Source organism: Microcebus murinus, chromosome 18, assembly GCF_040939455.1.
Source record: "Microcebus murinus isolate Inina chromosome 18, M.murinus_Inina_mat1.0, whole genome shotgun sequence".
In the NCBI taxonomy this organism is placed as follows: Eukaryota; Metazoa; Chordata; class Mammalia; order Primates; family Cheirogaleidae; genus Microcebus; species Microcebus murinus.
In genome coordinates this window covers 11,505,666-11,526,733 of record NC_134121.1, presented here as the reverse complement: position 1 = coordinate 11,526,733, position 21,068 = coordinate 11,505,666, and the positions used below count along the sequence as shown (strand labels likewise).

General features: G+C 44.5%; 1 protein-coding gene across 1 annotated transcript in view; it reads right to left on the bottom strand.

Annotated features, from left to right (window-relative positions):
- The window catches only part of MYOCD (myocardin), a 98,540-nt gene that overhangs the window by 29,352 nt on the left and 48,120 nt on the right, over positions 1–21,068 (bottom strand). The window contains exons 4-7 of the mRNA XM_012777447.2: positions 20,437–20,492; positions 19,051–19,126; positions 14,460–14,621; positions 716–891 (exon numbers count right to left, since the gene is read on the bottom strand). Of these exons, the coding sequence (XP_012632901.2) occupies positions 716–891; positions 14,460–14,621; positions 19,051–19,066 (354 nt within the window). The 5' untranslated portion in view covers positions 19,067–19,126; positions 20,437–20,492. The remainder of the gene's footprint in view (positions 1–715; positions 892–14,459; positions 14,622–19,050; positions 19,127–20,436; positions 20,493–21,068) is intronic.

The following is a 21,068-nucleotide window of genomic DNA, read 5'->3' as shown; positions in this document are numbered from 1 at the left end:
GTCAGGATGGCCGTCCATGAGACCCACCTGCAGGGAACTGTGACCTCAAGCGAGAACCATGTGTAGAGCGCCCGGCGCGGCCCGGCCCAGAGTGAGCACTTGACCCATGGCAGGAGCCCTTGTTCATAGTCACCATTATTTATAAATGTGTTTTAAGAGCGTTTTCGGTACATATTCCTCATGCTGGAGGGTTTAGAGGTTTGTCTAGAAAGAGGGGAGTGTTATGCTTGGGTCGAGGCTGGGAGTCGACGGCCTCCCCGCCCGCAGACAGTCAGCACTTCCTCCTCCCAGCTGCCCCGGAACCGGAACCGAGAGTGACTCCTGGCTGTCCGGAAGGACCGTGAGCTCCGACATCAGCCCTGCTCTGGCCGCGTCTAGCTGGGAGACTGGAGTCCGCGAGTGCCCTAGTCTCGCCGAGACCCGTCACTGTGTCCATAACAGTGGAGACAGAGGCATCTGCTCGGCAGAGTAGACGCTTAACAGGTAAGGCAAAGCGCACAGTTCCGGGGGTGCTCGTTTAGTGTCCCCTGGAGGCTTTTGCCCCCCACCCGGACCCCGGAATGCAGAGGGTGACGGAGGCATCAACCTGTGCCACCAGGGGACGTCTCTGGTTTCTAAACGAAACCAGCTGTATGTAACAGCGTGGATTTTTAAGACTGTGAAGAGATGACAGACTGAGATGCCGGGTTTGGTCCTGTTTGTTTTCTGTCTTTACCTGGATGGTCCCCAGAGGGGCAGCCGAAGGGGTCTCTGAGGCTTTGGCGTCTGGAGGGGACCCCGCTGAGCCCGGGGGATCTTCGCTTCGAGTCTGGTCTGGAGAAAGCCCATCGCTGCTGCTGTCCTCTTCAAAGGCAAACGCATCCGCTGACTTAGAGAAACTCACCTGGTTACCTGCGGGAGTGGAACCCGAGAGCTGAGTCGATCGATTAGGAAACGCCCCACGTGTCATCCCTGTGGGAAGCGCACACGTCTCTCCCCGGGTTGGTTGCACGTTCAGGCAAGAGTGAAGACAGAGGTTAAATTGCCTGGCTTCCTGTGTGGGAATTCGTGTTTACGAGAGTGGTCTGTTTGGCGGGGAAGACAGAGTGATACAGTGGGAACTCCGTCTTCGTTGACTACACTTTATGTTCGGGTTTCTGCATTTCTTCCCATTTTCTGTAAGAGCCCATACCTTTGTGAAACTAGACGGGGGAAGGTGAAGGAAAGAACAGGGAATGCAGGATGCAGAATGAGGTCAGAGGAGACGGCAGCAGGAGGATGCGCCTGTCCCCCTCGGGTTTTGTGACAAGAGATGGAATTGAGATGACAGCCTGCCATTTGCATCATCTTCAAACATAGAGCAGGGTGCAGAGCACAGACTGTTTAGCAAACTTTGCTAATAAGGATAAGCCAGGACAGCTACTAAGTTTAAACTCCTAAATGTCAGAATTAGCTAATGTCACCAGAGTGTCCCAAAGAGCCATTCAGCTAATGCATGACTGTTTATAAAAGCCATAAATGTGTCTTGGAAACTTCAGCCTGATCCTTATTTTTTATTATTTGGAATTTTTTTTTTATTCCTCCTATCTTTGTGTCTATTTTGGAACCGCTCGATGGCTCACACAAGAGACTCCACCTCGCAGCCTGCGTGGTCTTGCTGAGGGGTTATCGGACCAGATGGGACTGTAATGACATCCTTATATGTCCCTTATGCTTTTATTTGCCAAATTTCATCTGGTTTATTATCCAACTGCACAGTACACAGTGTGCTGAAGCCACGTAGAAGCTCTCTGACCTGATTGCGGGCCCTGCTCCGCTAGAGGAATTTAGGTGTTATCAGGAGGTCTTTCAGCCCGGTATTCCGCAATCGCACGGACAAGAACTTTTGACTTGCTTTGTGCAGATAAGGGAGAGGGGCTCTCACTGCGGCGACTGGAAAGGCAGCAAGGAGCTGGAAGTAATGGAACAAATGTGGCTCTGGGCTTGTCATCGCCACCACCGCTGGCATCTGTCACGGGCCCTCACGCAGATGTCTAAGTGTCAAATCGGGAAGGAGGCCACGCAAGGACAGGGCAAGTGGGAACACCAGGCAGAGCCTGGTGACCAGCATTTCTGCTCCACGGGTTGCTTATAAAAGTCATTATTGTTTTACTATAATTACAAAAGTAATATAAATTGCTCATCATAAAAATTTACACCATAGGAAAATGCCTAATGTATATAATCTACCTCCTGTTAATGATTTGTTGCCTCTTCTAGATTTAACTCTATGCACACAGAAGGACATATACAGACATATTTAAATGTATTTCAAACAGATAGGACTGGGTGAAATATACTATCCTGAAACTTGCTTTTTTTCTGTTTATTCTACAATGTTTCTTGGAGATCTTTCCAGTTGAGAACATAGAGTCTTCTTTATTCTTTTTTAAATGGCTGCACAGTATTCCATTGCATTGATGGGTACTTTTATTTTCAATTTATCCTTGCACTTTTTTTGAACTAGAAAAATTTGAAACAGTAAAAGAGAACAGAGAATAATATAAAACAACTCTTTGTCTCTAACCTAACATAAATAAATGTTAGAATTTTCTCATATTTGTGCCTGAAACCTATTTGTTTCCTAGCAGGGAGTTGTCATTGGGTGTTTGAACAAATGCTACATTTTGGGGACATCAGAAGTCACTCTTCTTCCTCTTTAGTATATTCTGGTCCCAAGCCCCTCTCTCTCTATTTTAAGAGTCCAGAGTTAGCTCCTACTCTTCTTTTTTCCCTTTCCTTACAGCAAAACCTAGGCTCTGCAGATGGCTTTATACCTTATTTTCAGGCAATGTCAATGAATGGATTCACCATTTTTCCCTTCTTAGGGAGATCACATGCCTGAGAGCTTCCAAGCAAGGCCCTTCCAGTCGCCTCCGTGAATATACTTCCATTGTTACCTCAGTCTGTACATTTCTTTACTTTATAAGCTATGTTTTCATTGAAATTTGAAGTCCAAGTTTATGTGTGGAATTAAAGACTTTGTCTCTCTTAAAAGGAGTATGTATATTATTGAGGGCCTGGTAGGCAGGGGAGCAGGTGAAAGCTAAGCGCTCCATACCCTGGAAATCACAGCATTTCGTTGGGATCTACTGGGCACATGCCCCGAGCCAACACCTTCACATTCTCCCAGTGTCCACGCGGGACCCTTCCACTAAAAGCTTCCTTATCTGAAATACCCTCCTCGCTTCCTTCTAAAGTGGGTGTGGATCTTCTCTGTGTGGTCTGACAGATGCTTCATGTGACAAACACTCTTCTCATCTCCACACGGAGTATCACCTCCCACAGGTGTGCAAAATAGGGGGAATTAACCAAATCGCAAAGTTGTCCACAGATTCTAACAGGTGAGTAGAAATTCTTTTAAACGAGGGGGTGAGAAAGAGAGAGTCATTTCTCTTCTGATCCCTCCCAAACCTCTTTAATTATTTTTAAGTGGAGAGATAGAGAACGATAAAAATAGCAGTTTGTATCACCTAATAGTGAGGCAATAACACCTCAGGTCGAGGAGGCACTAAACAGATGTGGAAAAGCCTCGAAGCAGAGTATCTGGAATAAAGGTGTAGGCAATCGGTTCTCTTTCCCCAGGGCTGGGCAGAGCATTCCTTAGTTACTTTTGTTCATCTCCAGCCTTCCCACTTGAGAGGAGCAGAGACAAGCTGAAGTGTAATCAGGTAAGATATGGCAAGGAGGAGAGACAGAAAACCATGAGAAAGGACTCCCGAGTGTCTACGGGACCCAATCAGAGATGTTGGCAGAGGCCAGACTGCACGGCGAGTCGTCCAAGAAGCCTCCAGGAGGAGGGGCGGGTTGGGTGGGGGCCGAAGCGCCCGGCAGGGGTGCACGGACAGCAGAAAGAGGGGGGGGGGCATTTGACGATGGCGAGAAAGTGGGTGAGACATTCTAGGGTGGAGACTAGCAGACTTGGGTGGGCAGGATGAGGGGAGACTCTTGCAGGGGGAGGATTATTTTTGGAGCCAACTGCTGGAGTCTATCCGGTGAGACCCAGCATTTAAGAAGCCTCCATTGCTTAAGTCAATGAAATAAGGAAGGCATGGGGCACCTAGCTGCACACAGGGCAGGTGCCGACACCCAAGCAAACACAGGGTGAGCACTGGGGCGCCAAATATGGCCCCATCTGCCGTCTAAGAAGCACGACACGTGCCGCGTGAGAAGATGCCTGGATGCACTGAGGACCAGGCCAAAAGGCTCTGCCACGGGGGCCCTGCCAGTCACCACTCCTTCAGGACTACGAGTGGTGTGGGTTCGCCACTGCCAGGGCAGGAGCCCAGGGAAAGGGCAAGGAGCCCCGACAGCTGCACACTTGCTCAGTCCCTGTGGGCAACAGCTCAGGGGCCCCGAGAGCACGGGGCAGTGGCTTCCTTTTGACATGATGTACGTGACGTTTGATGTGGTCATAACGACTTGGGTTCTGGAGTCAGAGACACGTGGATTTGTATTTCGATTCTACCACTTTGGTGACAGAGTGACTGTTGGCAAGTTAGTCAACATCTCTGAGCCTCAGTCTTCCCATCTATAAAATGGTTATAATAATAATGATGATAGTGGATTATATAATATGACATACGGAAAATCCCTGATGCGTAAGTGTTCAGTGATTTCTAGATGTTATTGTTTTTGGTAGGAGCATCTGCTCGTCTGGAGTAGAACATCCACAAAAATGAAGAGACCACCCAGGACGCGTGTCCCGCGGTCAGCTTTGGGAAGGTCGGCACAACTCCAGAGCCAGAAAGACTGGTTTGTCCTGAGAAGTTCGTTCTGGGAAAGAAAAGACAGACCTTCCCAGGAGTAGGGGTGTCCTGGAAAGGCAGGCACTGTTACTCCCTCTCCTTCCCGGTGCAAGCCAGGCTCACGCAGAGAGGGACAAAGGCCACCTTATCTGAACAGCCTTTGTGCTGTGACCCTGGGCCTCTGCTCCAATCTCCCAGGGAGCAAGGCTGGCTGGGAGCTGCTGGAGAGCAGAGTGCTGGCTATTGTCCCTGCAGACACGTCAGCCAGGCCGTGTGATGACAAGAACCTGCTTTGGGAAGAAGCCCTGACGTCACCCTCTGGCTATGCCCATGGGGCTGGCTCTGGGCACTGGCCCCCTGGGGCTCTTGGGCTGGCGACTCTGAGCTTTGCCTCTCCCTCTTGGAAGTGACCAGATGAATGAGTCAGTTGTACTTTCCTCTGCATAAACATCTAGAATTCCAAGATGGAAGTGAGATAGTTGAAGTCCTGGTTACCTTCTACTGGGACCCGCACCTCGGCCAGGAAGCTGTGCAGTGGAATGTGAAGTGCACCCTGCTGCTTATCTGTCTCCCTGCAAGCCGGGCAGCCACCGCCTGCCAGCTACTCTGATTCCAGCACAGGCCACCTCCCAGCAGCCTCCTGGAAGAGACTGAAGCAACATCCACTTCCTAAGGGAGGAAGCCGGACACGTAAAAGTAGCTACCCTTTAAATGTGGTTCTACCTAAAGGTATTGGAATTGACTTAGCATGGCGTAGTCTGTAGACTGATTGCATTGTCTAATCAGCATCAAAGCTCACTGTTCTTGGAGGGGAATGGATGCCTTTATCATTATAATAATATTATGGTTATGCCTAAGTTATTATTTGTATATTATAAATAGTTTAAGTGGATGTTTGAACAAACAAGGATTCCTTTTCCTCAGATCCCTAGCACTTCAGAAATTTGCCTTGAGTTTTTTTGATATACATGATCCTAGGAGCACACATGTCAGGAAAGAGTTAACCAGCGTAAATATTTGTCTGGCATCAGCCCTTGAGGTTAATTCTCTAGGAGGAAGAATGCCATCAAGTATGAGTGTGAAGATGCTTTGGCCTCTCTCCCTTTCCTCTTTTATGGGACTCAGCAAACCCTCCTAGCTGCTGAGGGGTTTCTAGGAGTCTGTCCCTAACCTTGGTCCCACTTGGTCGTGCCCTACTCGCCTTCCAGTGATGCCTGAGATCACGTCAAGAGGGGCAAAGCCTTTGATTCCCCGGGCAGCAAAGGCAGACTGCGGGAACTGCCTTCTCTCTCCGAGCTCACCCTTCCCTCCCGGCCACTCCCACGCTACCAGCAGCGGTCCTCTTTCCCCACCTCTTTCCCAGAACCATGCTCAGAAAAGTATTTGCTATGTGCCTTAGCGTGTCTCTTTCCCGCAAGGATCATTTGATCTTCGGAAATTACTTCTCATTATGGAATGATAGGTTTCGCCCATGAGCAAGTCGTGCCAAAGCAAACTTTTTCTTTCTTACGCCAAAGCAAACAACTCTACCATCTGGCTCAGGGCCATGGTTATTGTCTGTCTGTCTTTAAAATGAGTGATCAGAGAGTGTCGAGACTTTCAGCGTCTCTGAAGAATGACTAGATTCTTAGCGAGTTGGACGGTTGTGTTGTGAAGTCTAAGCATGGGGGACATTGGCCAGCAAATGTGAGTGTCGAATCTTTTATAAATGGAAGTGATAGCTGGAAATGGATGGTTTCCGGACCAGCTCTTGGGGATCGGAAATGTCGCTTTCTATATTAAAGGGTTACAAGTGATAGAAAGAATTAATTTATCTTTGACCATGTAGTTATATGTTCTGGGACATGGGTCAGGCTTTCAAAAAGTAGTTGAAAACCTGACTCAGGTGGGAAGACTGGCCTAGTCCCAGGAGAAGACGAGAACACTTTTGGAGGAGACACCTGTGTTTTGGAGCTGAAAACCAGACCCTTCCACTGTTTGCAGAGTCAGGAAAGCTGCCCTGGGCTCTGTTTCACTCCAGCCAGAAGTCAGGAACCTGGACAATAGATGGCTTTCTCGGGAGCTAAGGGATGTTTGTGTCAAGTGAAGAAAATACTCTGATGACCAGCAAGAGGGTTAAGAAGCTAGAGCAAGCCCGCAGGGGGCTCAAAACAGAGGGATATTTACATAATAATGACCACTCATAAACTGAACAGGCCATGCCAGACTCCAGGGTATAGTTTCTGTTCTTATAAATCGCCCCTCCATGAAACTTCATGTTTGTTGTATCCAGTGTTCTGGCAGGATTAGTGGTTTTCCACAAAGGGGACACAGGCAGTCAGGGTTACGTTCTGAGACACAGCCCCGAGGACCCCAAGCCCCATCTTTCTCCGCAGAATGTCATTGTCGGGTGACAAGCCTGCATTTCCTCCAGCTGGAATCTGTCGAAACTCTACTGACTTAGAAAATAAACTGGCAGGTTGGGAGTGAAATCAACAAGTGGCACCCTAAACAAGAGGGGTGATATCTGGAAGGGACAAGGGGAATCCCAGGGAAGGGGTGGTTCTGTGCCAAAAGTCTCCTTCCCTGTGTTGATTCTAGAGGTTCTAGATTCTAGAGGTTCTTTGGCAGGGTTGGAGAATTGTTGGTCCTTAATGAAACTTGGAGGGAGAGAGACAGTGACTAAGTAGTTCTCTTAGAGCTTGGCAGAGAGGGCTGGGAAATGTAAACACATCTGGAAAGGCACGCAGATGCAGAAGGGAGAGTGCACAGAAGCCAGGAGAAGGATACACAGTACCACCCCAGCCCTGCATCACCTCCTCAACAAGAGGGGTGACATGATCACAGGAAGTGACAGGCGGAAGAGTGGGCTGGGTCATGCTTGCAGCTGGAATGCTCCTCAAAGCCTTCTCTCTACAGCTGATCTCTAAACAACTCCCACTGTGTTTACGACGCTTCGTGTTGTGCAATCGCCCTGCCCATAAAACCTCAAATGCACATTGGAAAGATCACTGCTAAAGAGACGCTTGGTTGAGTGACAGGTGCTCAGTTGCTCGTTACTACCTCTTTCTCCAGCCATTCCTTCTGTTTATCCTTCACGGATTCCCTGCGTCTGTCTTAAATCCTGCTGCACGAGAGCTTTATATTTAGCCCTCTTTGGATACGTCCTCCTTCCACCCTTCTCCCCTGGCTGCTCGTCAGTCTTCAATCCTTGCACTACCTCTATTCTGACAGCACTCATCACTCACCTTCTGTTATGGTATATAGTTTATTTGTTTATTATATCGTTGTTGATTGTGTATGTCTCCCCAACTAGAATGTCCAGCTCCAATGAAGCAAAAATCTTTGTTTTTCTCACTGGTATGTTCCGAGTACTTAGAATAGTGTCTGGCATACAGGATGAAATAAATGAACAAAAGGGCAATCTTTTCTAGTTCCTCAGCTGAAATGATCATATATACTGAAATTTCTCGAGTCTATGGCTCTAGATTAATCAACCCTCTCTTCTAAACTCCAGCTCCACAGAACTCACTGCCTACTCGAGCTCTGGCCTTGGATTTCCTGTGGGCTCCTCAAATTCAGCAGTTCAAAACCAGAATGCATCATCTTCCCCAAATCTGTTGAGCTCTCTGGTTCTATTCTGCCTCTCCTGAGTCTGCTTCACGGGGTGGTCAGAGAGACCTTCTTACAGGCAAAGTCTTCCACTCTGTTCACCGTGTTCACACTCAACTCAGCCCTGGCTCCCACTGGAAACCTTGCCAGAGGCTCTCCACTGCTTTATTAGTACCAGGTTTCCCTGAAAATAAGACCTACCCATAAAATAAGCCCTAGCAGGATTTCTAAGCATTTGCACAATATAAGCCCTACCCCAAAAATAAGACCTGGTGATGGGTGTGGCTACGCAGCATATCTGCATAATCCATGCATTTTGTCTCAGAGTGCTAAAGAAGATGAGCAGCCCTTCTCATCTGCCCTTTCATGAGAGCTACTATCCCAGAGGTGACCGGAAAGGTACGGGCAGCCCCACCAACAAGGTTGGCTCCACTTCTCAGGTCCCGGCCAATTGTTTTAAAGGAAATAGAGTCGTAAGAAATTCAGGATGGAATTAGGGATTTGGAGAGTTATGATGATGTTCCAGAAGAAGACGACTTAACTATATTTGAATAAATGTAGATTGTTGTACCGCACTTAAAAAAAAATAACACATCCCCTGAAAATAAGCCCTAGGGTGTTTTCTTGAGGAAAAATAAATATAAGACCCTGTCTTATTTTCGGGGAAACATGGTAGTATTACTATTCTAAACAATGGTTCGCCCTGTTGGGCAGGTAGAAAAATGCTTATATTTATTCCCTTAAATGATGAGAACTATTCTGAAGTAGTTCTAAAAGCAATCTTCTATTGCTTTTAAAATACATTTTAAGCTACTTTTATATCTGCACTAGTTCCATTCTTACCACTCCGCTCTACCTCTCTCCCTGTAGGACTCAGCTAAGAAGGCACCTGCTCCATGATGTCTCGGGGATGCATACATGCACTCCCCTCGGGACTTTCATCTACTTCTTTTTATGAGAATCATCACAAGGAAGGATAGTTTTCTTCTTCCATGCCTCTTTTCTTGCTAAAGCGCAAACTCCTGGAGGGCAGACATGGAGATTTTGTTCACTCACGTATCTCTGATGCCTAATTCTGTACACGAATTATTTAATTGATTCTACCGTAGAAAAAAGCCCCCATGAGACAGGCAGCCATTATTGTCATGGGGACTTTATAGATAAGGCAGCCAAGGCAGGGTAAGACGAAATAACTTCTCTGTGGCTGCAGGGCCCAGAGTCACCAAGTCTGGGTTTGAAAGCAAGGCCCATGAAGTCTAAAACTCCTGCTTAACTCCCTTGAGACAGCTTCATAGCCTGTCTGTTATCTTTTGAAAATGTCCTTCATATTTTTTCTTTTCTCTCCATTTCCACTGGCAAAGCTCCTGCCCATGCCCTTCTGATGCATCACTTAAATGGGTGCATATTTTTAAAACATTCCCTCCTCCCCCTTCTCGCCATCTGCACCTGCAGCCTGGTTCATCTTCCAGAACCTCATTCTCCTCGTGGAGATTTTCCTGCTCAACAGCCTGGACTAAAGGCAAAATTGAATTCAAGAAAAGATACGAAAGCAACAACGTTTATGAATAAAACCATGAATTGCTTCTTTCAATAAAAATGAAAAACTTCTAGCTAGTGTAATAAAAAGCGAGGGAGGAAGGGGGAGAAAATACAAATCTACAGCATTTAGAGTGAAAGATAGAGTCCAAGTCCAGGTTTGGAGAAACTTAAAACAATTGTCAGCCTATTCTATGTGCTACTTGAAGCTCATAACTTTGAAATTCAGGGACATAATGAGAGTTTTTAGAAAAAGGTTAATACAAATTAACTTAAGGAGAAAATTTGAACACAGAAATAACTATGAACAAAATAGAAGAAAAGTTATCAAAAAACTACAACTAAGAAAGGTACTAGGCCCCTTCGATTTTAATAAGCAATGTTTTCAAGCAACTGATCATTGTGATCATACTTAAATGTTTCCAGACCATGTAAAAATATGAAAAGATAATTATAAGTTGTTTTGTGAAGCATGAATAGCACAGACATTTAAATCTGAGAAATATAAGACAATAACAACAGACCAATATCCTTGATGAACATTGTGGCACGGACTAGCTATTTACCAAGTTAATGCAGAGATACTGCTGGAAATGGCTCTTCAGCCAGAGAATGCCTTTCTCAGCCATATGTCCTACTCTCATGATGGAATGTAAGTGGAAGGCACGTGTTCATTTCCAGGTTGAGCCTTTTTAATAAGTGAGTGAGCCTTCTCGTTCTTTCTTTCCCTTTCACTGGATGTCTTCAGAGGATAACAAAGATCTAGGGCAGAGATGGGTAAACTAAGTCCTGTGTGCCTGCTGCCTGTGTTTGTAAATAAAGTTTTATTGGAACACAACCATGCCCATTTGCTTACCTACCGCCCATGGCTATTTTTCTGCTAACCTCAGAACTGAGTAGCAGAGACAGAGACAGCCTAAAGTATTTACTATCTGGTCCTTTGAGAAAAAGTACCACCCTCACTCTGATAAATTACTAAGATAAATTATTAAATACATCATAAAATTATGGAAAAAATAAAATAAAACTAGACCTTAAACCAAGTACTTAAATAATTTTAGATGCACTAAGTATGGTAGAGCAACAAGACTGAAGGAGCCTGCCATGGAGGACAAGCTATGGCTATGGAGGAAAACCCTCCCTGGGCTGTTCGTGAACAAGAAATAAACTTTTCTTGTTAAGCTGCTGAAGTTTTGTGGTTTGTTTTGCAGATAATGTTATCTCAACGAATTGCAAAATAGATGAAAAATCCCAAATAAAATACTAGAAATTTCTAAAAGAAAAAAAAATTTTTACGGAAGATTTTTTTTCCAGAAATTCATGGAAGACTAGGAAAGGCAACAACAGCATATTACTAGATCAAAGAAGAAAATCTATGTCATCACCTTTTCATACATTTTGAAGGTGCTTAAAAAATTCAGAATCCATCTTGCAAACTACTATTAGCGGAACAGGAATAGGGAAGTACTTCCTTAGAATATCTATCCTATAACAAAAGCTTATAACATATATAGAGGTGAATGACTAGAGAAATTCCCATTTAAGAGGGAAACAAAACAAAAATGTATGTTATCATCAATGTAACAAACATAACATAATATAATATTGCTTTTGAAGCATTGGCAATGCACCAATAATAATAGCATTCTGCTATGTAATATATCCATAAATTATATATTAACATATAATTTATTATATAACACAGATGTGTTTTATATATTTCATATATATGATTTGATATATAAGATAAATATTTATATATGATATAGACATTTTATATATTAATAATAAAATTTTATTTGTATAATATAGTATATTTGACTTTATAACATATAATTTATATAAAATTTATGATTTATAAATAAAAATGTATAATATATTTATAAATAAAATATAAAAATTATATGCAATTTGTTATTGATGTATTACATATACTTTTAGAAATGATATTAATTACATAATGTATTAATACATGGTGTTGCTTTTCAAGTACCAGCCAGTGAACCAAGGCAGAAAAAAAATGAAGCAGGAAACAAATTTCCACTATTTGGGCTATGTGATTGTGCACCTAAGCAACTTGAAATGAACTGAAGAACTATTGGAACTAATTAAGGGAATCTTCAAAGATGCTCAGTTACAAAATAAATGTGCAAAATTAATAGGTTTCTCATTTCCTAGATGTCAGCAATAATTGATATGACTTTACTTAAAAAAACAACAAACTTTCCTAAGAGAACTAAAAGAAGACTTGAATAAGTAGAGAGGGATACTGTATTTCTACCTTGGAAGATTTGTATATTTTAAACATATGAATTCACCTTACAGTAACCTATACATTTGCTGCAATTCCAAACAAAATTGTAACAACACTGAAGTTGGCATATGAAAAGCAGATTCTAATTTTTGCCTTAAATACACTTGTGAGAGTAGCCAAGAAACATTAGAAAAATCAGACCAATGTAAAGAAACTTTTAAAGACAGATACTAACACAAATTATTAAACACATCATAAAATTATGGAAAAATAAAACTAAACCTGTATCTTAAACCAAGTACTTAAATAATTTTAGATGCACTAAGAATTTAAATGTAAAAATAAAATTATATAAATATTAGAAGACAATCTGGGTGAATAAAGCCTATATTCTTGAGCTAGGAAATATTTTCCATAAAAACAAATTCAGAAGCTACAATGAAAAAAATGAATAGAAATTAAAAACTGCTATAGGTAAAATTCACTACACACAAAATCAAAAGACCAAGGACAACTGGCAAAAGGATGTATAATACTATGACAGACCTGGGGTTAGCATTTTTTGCCTCAAATATAAATCGCATAGACAAAGCAGTATGAGAGGAACATGCCCAGCAGAAAGAAAGAGGAAAAGCCATGAATTGCCAATGATGTATAATCACATGGGAAAATATAATCTCACTATAAACCAAAGAATGCAAATTAAAAGGAGATCTTTTGCCTATCATATAAAAAGTAAATCATAAATTTACATGCATGGAACAGAATGTTTTAAGAAATGATAAGAGATGCCCGATGGAGATTTTTTTCTGTCTGAGATCTTATCGGAGTGAAGATGGAGACAGTGCACTCTTGAGTACCCTAAGCCAAGTTCAAAGGCGCGGGATATTTAGTGGGGAAGGAGAGAGGGAAGGAGAGAGAAAACGGCAGTGGGATATTTAAGTGGGCACTGAGAGATGAGTATATTGCCTATCCTGGAGTTGCTATTTTCATATTTGCAAGTTCCAAAGGCAAAATTCACATGACTTCTGAAAAGCTGGGACATAGTGAGATTTTAGACTGTGAATAAACTTGACGTTCAGTTTCACAATAAACTTAGTTTTGGATAAAATGCCCTTATATATACTTTTTGACAAGGTGTCAAAACACTTAAATACATATTGCTTATTAGAATCTATCAGCAGTTCTCATAGCTGTTTGTGCACATAACTAGAAGAAAGTGAGGTTGCCTATGGGAATTTTAAGCTCCCCTTTCTCTCCCCCCCCCCCCCCCCCCGCCTTTTTTTCAAGACAGAGTCTCACTCTGTTGCCCAGGCTAGAGTGCAGTGGTGTCAGCCTAGCTCACAGCAACCTCAAACTCCTGGGCTCAAGCAATCCTTCTGCCGCAGCCTCCCGAGTAGCTGGGATTACAGGCATGCGCCACCATGCCTGGCTATTTTTTTCTATATATTTTTAGTTGTCCGGCTAATTTCTTTTTGTATTTTTAGCAGAGACGGGGTCTCACTCTTGCTCAGGCTGGTCTGGAACTCCTGAGCTCAAACGATCCACCCGCCTCAGCCTCCCAGAGTGCTGGGATTACAGGTGTGAGCCACCGCGCCCGGCCCCCTTTCTACTTTTTACAATAGTTTTTCCAGGTTCCAGCCCAGACCCTCCACGAATAAATTCAGCACTCCCCAGGCTGTTTGGGTCCACTGGTGTCAATTGTTCAAAAAGTCTATGAAACGATTTTATACAGTGTAAGACAGAATGAATGTCGTGTCTCCTCCTAGAGTATTTGCACTTTGGCTTCAGGGGGCACGTGAGCCTGGTCGAAGAGCTTTCACTGTGTGACATGCACTTCACTCCCAGGAGCTGGGCAGGGTTGGGTTTTGTCATACCCATCTCAGTGAGGCGAAGTGACCTGGGCAACTGAGCTGGGAGCCCGGGTCTTCTGGTTTGGGGCCAGTGCTGCTTTCTTGTACTCCTCTGACCCTTTATAAAAGAAGAAAGCTGAAGAGGGCTGTAGTCATGACTCCTAAGTGATAGAACCTAACAGGGGAGATGTTTTGAGGACTATGTCTGGTCAGGTTCTCAACCTGCCAGAGCAACTAGAGCAAAATTGGCCTGTGTTGACTTGACCCTACAGGGTGTGTGGATAGGGGTTGGAAGAACCCTCCCAGGACCTGTGGTTATGAGGAATGCACCGGGACAGCCACCATGGCATGGCTCTTGTCCTGGGAGAAGCCCCCACCTCCAAAGTCCCTAGTGCGTCAGAGCTCAGGCTGCCCTGGATCTCGGGCGCCGGGGACAGGCACGCGACATGCTCCAGCTACCTTTTATGGCCTCTTTCACAGCAGAATCCACAGGGAGAATGTTCTTCTCCACCAGCTCCAGTGGCCCCGGTCGGAGAGCAATTTTTTCATTGAGATCGTCTGCAAGTCGGGCTCTTTTCAGCTTCATCTGAGCAGTTGGAATGGAACTCTCTGCAGTGGAGGCTGAGGGGTTGAAGTTTGAAGTGAAAAGGATCAGTTCTAGAATTTGATGTGGTTTTCCTTTCTTTCTTTCCTTTTTTTTTTTTTTTGGCTTGTGGTTACAAACATTGTGTCACATTGTACTCTACCATCCTAATAATTTTTCAATGCAATCGTCATCACCTCACAAGAATTAGCACCAAAGACCAGACACTTCCAAATAAAGGCAAACACAGAGGAACATAGAAAAGTTAGAGAAACTTGCCTTGCGAGGATTTGTGAAAAAAATGTGCAATTTGGCAATTTTGTAAGCAAGCAGTCTGTGGGGCCTACGTTGCTTGCCTGATCCTAAGCTACAGCATTTGGGTGCACATTCAGTAGACAGGCATAGGCTGAGCCTGCAGTAAATATGACCTACTGTCAAAATTAGTAGTTGTAGTATGACTGTTGAAAGAGTTTTAGACTAGTCAACGCTGTGCTAGTGAGTCAAATATCCAGGTCAGTTGTAAAAGAAAAATGCATTTGTTTGAAACAGTTACTTAATTGAACAATGGAATTTTTAAACATTAAATTTTCTCATCAATTGAGGGGTGAGAAAGGTCATGTACAGAGCCCTACATCTATCTTCATGTAGCTGACACCAAATTTTCTCTTTAGACTGGGCCCCGCCTTATTTCTGTGAAAGAAGTAGGAGGAAAATGAAGTCAAAGAACTGTAAGTTAAGATTCTACAAGAGCTTGCAGCTTCACTCTCTATTGCGTACATTTAGAAGGCGAGATATTTACCGACAGGACTCTCAGCGCCACTATTTTGTCATTATCAATCTCCTAATCCAGACCTTGTGTCTGGCACTGATCTAGAATTTTCCATGCAGAAGAAGTCTAGGGATGGCTCATCGGTTGCAACAGATGGGCCTTGTCTAGAAGCTGCATCTGCGAAGCACTTCGCTTGAGACTGAGGAAACGTCCATACTCCAAACCAGAGAATGGGGCAGCCTCAGCCTAAATCCTCTCCAAGCCACCCCGTAGAGGTCCTTGCAAAGGCTTGTTGCTGGAGCCCATCCTGCACACCAACTCAGGACTTATCTTCAGAAAGTCCTCCTTTCTTTTAGTAACCCCCTACGAGATGCTCCCCTCCATCCAAGTCAGTTTTTCAAGATTACTGGAAACCAAATCCACCTTCCGTCATGACCTGAGGCTCTCCATGCCAAATCTAGCACTCCAGAGAGCCCGGTCTTTTCCGTCTTCCCTCTGTGTCTTACTGAGTTCACCTTTGCACCTTTGCTCACTTCATTTCTCCACCTCGAACTGCTCCTCCTCCACTCCCCACCACTAACATCCTACTTTTGGGTCCCAGCATAAAGCATTCCAAATTCTCTCTGTTCTAACAGATCCCTTTTGCTTTGACCGCCACCAGCTGCTACAAGCACTGGCCCTTCATCTTGTTGCTTCTGAAATTAGATGATGAATTCCTGGGGGCAGGGGTTTAAATTGCCCTTGATAATATTAATAAAAGGCCATAACATAAGGTGGGTACTGTGGTAGGGGCCTGAAGTCTGCAAAGGTATAGGTATACACATGTATATATACATATACATACATACATATATAGGGCCATCTGCATATATACATATACATACATACATATATAGGGCCATTGTTCCCTGGCTTGCTCTTCTATAATTGCTTACTACTCAGGAGTCACATAGCTGCTGGTCATGAAGATTCTTAGCTTTCTTCATTGCTCCTATGGATAACATCACCCTTGTGAAACCTAAGGCTGATCTTTGAGATGTCTTCCAGGCCCTGCATTCCAGTGGACCAACTGACCCAGGCAGACCAATGGCCCATACCAACGAACTAACTCAATTGGTCCTGGGAATTGACTCAGCACAAGAAGATAATTTCTGCTGCCTGACCCTATGAGTTCATCCCCAGCCAATCAGCAGACCCAATTGGCTAGCCCTTTGTCTACCAAACTATTTTTAAAAACCCTGGCCCCCAAATTCTCAGAGGGACAGATTTGAGAAGTCCCCCCCACCATCTCCTCTCATGACGCCCTGTGATACTAAACTCTTTCCCCTCTGGAACCCCTGCTGTCTCCACCTACTGATTTCCTGTTGAGCAATGGGCAACGAACCTGGTTGGGTGGTAACAAGGCTATTTAGTATCTAGCAGATCTTTGGTGCTCCGAGGTGCTAATTTCCAATTTCTGCTGGGGAGAAGGGGGGATCCCACGAGAGCTGCCAGAGACTTGCCACTGCACCAGGCGATGCTGTGGTTCACACCCTGATATTTTGATTCAAGACTGTAATGACGTAAGAAATAACATTTCTTATGCTTTTTGGATTATAGCATTGGTATGTACTCATAAATGTGAAAAATGCTAACAGAGTACACCAAAACAAAAACGAAAGTCTCAGGAATCTCCCCATTTAGAGTCAACTATTTTTAATACTTGGGTATATTTGTTAGCATTTTGTATTTATTGTTAGGTCTATGTTTTTTCTTCCCAGAATCTGACTGTAACTACGGTATATGTTTAAGTCTACATTTTTTCTTCCCAGAATTTAGCTGCAAATATAGTTTTGTTTACTCCTCTTTTCACTAAATGTTGTAATCCTTTTCTCATTAAATCATTGTTCTCTGCAAGCCTCGTCTGCAGTTGGTGCCTGGTATTCAGTCACATGGATGATCCACACTTTATTCAGCCAATCACCTGTCTTTGCACATTTCACCATTTTCAATGTTTCACCATCTAAAGTAATTCCATGATAAACATCATTATAACAAAAATCTTTGTGTGTCTGATTATTTTCTTCATACAAAATACTAGACATATGACAGGGCTAAGGGTGGGCACGTTTTTGAGGAGTCCGATACCCTTTGCCAAACTGCCCTCCCTCCAGCAGTGCACGAGAATGCACGCACTTCCCACACCCGTGCCACACACAGTATTTATTTTGATTTGCTAACCTGATCGTTGAAAAGTCTGTATCTCATTTGAAATGGCATTTCTTGGATTATTTGTGCAGCTGTGATTTTGTGCTGACACAGCAGTTGCTTCTAGGCTCTTAGACATCATGGCGAAGAAGGTAAGAATTTTATCACCTCCCCTTGAGAGCCATGGTTCCCTGTTCCTGAGGTGCTTGGCACCCTTTGGCTGCCTCACGCAGGTCAAAGCCTCCCATCCCACACAGTGCTTCCCTTGGGTCCTCCGTTGTCCCCTTTCTCTCTCTTCCCTACCCTGAAAACAGTTCTCTGTCTGATGATACCCCACCTATTCCTGGGCTGGAAAAGGGTCAGTCAGCCTTGGAAAGGCAGAATAAAATCAGAAGTGATGCTGGTCAAAGAACCACGATGCAAAGTTCCCATGATATTTCAGGACCTTTCACGCTACTTAGAGCTAGCGTCCAGTCCTGCAAGGAAACCCGCGTTCCAGAGGAACAGCACTCCCGTCTCGTACATGCTGTTCCCTCACGCTGCAACGCCCGTGCGTCCCTCTCTACCTGACTCAGCCCCTACATTCCAGCTCATTTCCTCGCTCCTCCCCTCCACTCTCACTCTCTGATCCTCCCCAGCACACCCCAGCACCGTGGTGCATTTCCTCTCTTTTCCTGCTGGATTGTAAATGTCATTCTCATGTCCTCTGTGATATTATGAGGATCCTCTGAGGGCCGGAGCCTGTGCCTTGTTCGTCACTGTACCCACGAGGTCTGGCAGAAAAGCCAACTCCTAGCAGACATTGAATACACAGTGCATGCAGTGAATAGAGTCCCCCAAACTGTGAACTTAGGGGTTGGACCTCTTTGAAGGTGGGCACCAATGGGCTGGGGCTGGGGTCTTCATCCCAGGGGAGGCAACTCATCAGGTGGGCCTAGAAGCCTCTCCTCACCCAGATGTCAGGATGTGGGGGCCAACTAGGTGCTTGTCTTATCTCACGCTCGCCAGCACAGAGGCAGCACCCCTAGATGAAACTGGGCCCGCCTTGGCCAGCACCGATTTTCTCAGATTGTGGTTCTGTGCACACCAGAACATAAAGGCATCAGCAAAACACAATCAAACGGTTCCCTAGTGGGTATGGATGCAGCTAGGGAGGAGCCCTGATACCATTTTACAGTGAGTGATGATCCACATTAATAATAATTGGCAACATGTGTTGGACATTTCCTATGAGCTCCGAGAGGTGATGTGATTTTCCCAGGCCTTAGAATTAGGAGATGGCACAGCTGAGATTGGAACCCGAGTCTCACACCTTCTTAACTGTTACATGGCTTCCCGATTTGATTGTCTGTTATAGCCTAGATGCTCAGATGACTGCTTGAAACCACCATTTTGTGACGGCAGGGGAGATTGTTAAGAAGGCTTAGCAACCGTGCAGAGACAAAGAACACTGGAGAAATGGCCCGCCATTCGACAGGCATCTCCTGGTTTACGATTTCGTGCAGCCTTACCTTGGAGTATATGCATATTAACCAAGTCGGCACGTTCGGGCCTGTTTCGGGCTTTGTGCTTCAGGGAATTTTCAGTCTGTAAAACCCAAACAAAGAATCACCCAGTTTTACCTTTTTACAAAAGATCAATTTCTCTCAAAGGGGAAATGTACTTTTTTCTTTTTTTTTCTTTTTTTTTTTTTTTTTTTGAGACAGAGTCTCACTTTGTTGCCCAGGCTAGAGTGAGTGCCGTGGCATCAGCCTCGCTCACAGCAACCTCAGACTCCTGGGCTCAGCAATCCTACTGTCTCAGCCTCCCGAGTAGCTGGGACTACAGGCATGCGCCACTATGCCCGGCTAATTTTTTTGTATATATATTTTTAGTTGGTCAATTAATTTCTTTCTATTTTTTTTTTTTTTTTGGTAGAGGAAATGTACTTTTTTCTAATGACAAATGGAACATGCAACTGTCCCGGGTCTCCTACACTTTGATAAAGAAACACTAACAAAAGCTCTTCCAGTAATTTTCATGTGGGAAAGAAAATAAGATGAAAAAGTAAAAATTGGGGGTACACATCAGGACTAACACACTTAAAGGCCTTCTAGGGCTAGGCACATAGGTACATGTCAATAAAATATTAATATAACAGTCCATGATACTAAGCTGCCTAGATTATAATCAATCCTATTCCACTGCCTCTTAAAGTAGTCACAAAATTAACCCAGGTTGGAGATGAAACTGCCCAAATCCATCCCATATAACATAACAACATATGATTCTTCCTGTTCCTCGCCTGGCGGACGTGTGAAAGTGTAAAGCCTGCAGATTCAGACCCACTGAGAGTCGGAAGGGCACTTAGAGGCAGATCATTTACAGAGCCGCGCTCCCTTCTCTACGGTGGGGTGTCTGCAGGGAGGCTGTAGAGTATGTGCAAAATCTCCCCCTCAAATGTTAAAAAAAAGTAGGGAAATAAACATTCCTTTTGCCATCAAGTAGCTGAAAATAAGCTCTGTATGCATAGACCCTACCTTACCAATAAATTGGATTTAACCAAATCTGATTGCTGCTAAGAAAGGACTGTAGTAACAGGGAAGGCAGCTTACAAACCAACTTTACTTCCTTTTTAAGGTCTTTTAAACCTCTACTAGCTGTGATTTCTCCCAACATCAGAGAGATTTGGGACTTTTTGTAAAAGCTAAAAAAGTAGCAGTTTTAGAGCTAATATAGTCGATCCCGTTTCTACAGGCTTCAGTTAATAGGAGTAAGATTCCATATGATGTGGGGGCAGGGGACTGGCAAATGGATGGAGTTCGTTGTAGAAATTCTACGTGCGTCAGGTGAAGTTTAGCATTCAGAGATCAGTCACCCACAGGCTAAGCTCAGGAAAGGTAGTTTGCAAAAATTACCTTGTCACTATCCAGATTTTTTCTCTGCTCATGGAATTCAGTTGGACTTCTCAGTGCTGAAACAGAAAGACAAAGACATGAGCAGAGGCTGGGGGAGGGGCATGGGTCGGCGTGGCGGGGTTTGCTGGTGTGCTTGCTCAGCTAGGCACAGGATGGAGGTGACGGCCTTTAATAGGCCACAAGCAATCAAAAAGGACAGGCCTGAAGGACGCCAGCGGCCCTGAAGCCATAGAAGACAGAGGAAGGTGGAACTGAGGCTTCAAACAGAGGGAGCGGCAGAGGCAGAATGTGCAACAGGAAGAGAAGTGCTAGACACAGGGCATTCCAAGTTCCTGAGGAAACAGAGGGGGCCGGTGGGAGACTGGGCACAGAAATAACACTCTTGTTTGGAGGAGAGGGGTAGACTGGGGTGACTAACACCCTCTTTCACTCTGCTCTGCCCTTGTGTGCAGGTGCTGGGTCGATGGCTGTGATCTGTGTCGGGGGGCGGGGGGTGGGGCCTTGGCTTATTGCAGGGAGGGACTGTACTCTGGATAAAGTACGTGGTTGGTAGGTCAGGGACATGCAACCCAGGGTGTTGAGTGAGAAGCAGAGAATCAGACTTTGAGGGCTGGAAGGAACCTTGGAGACAG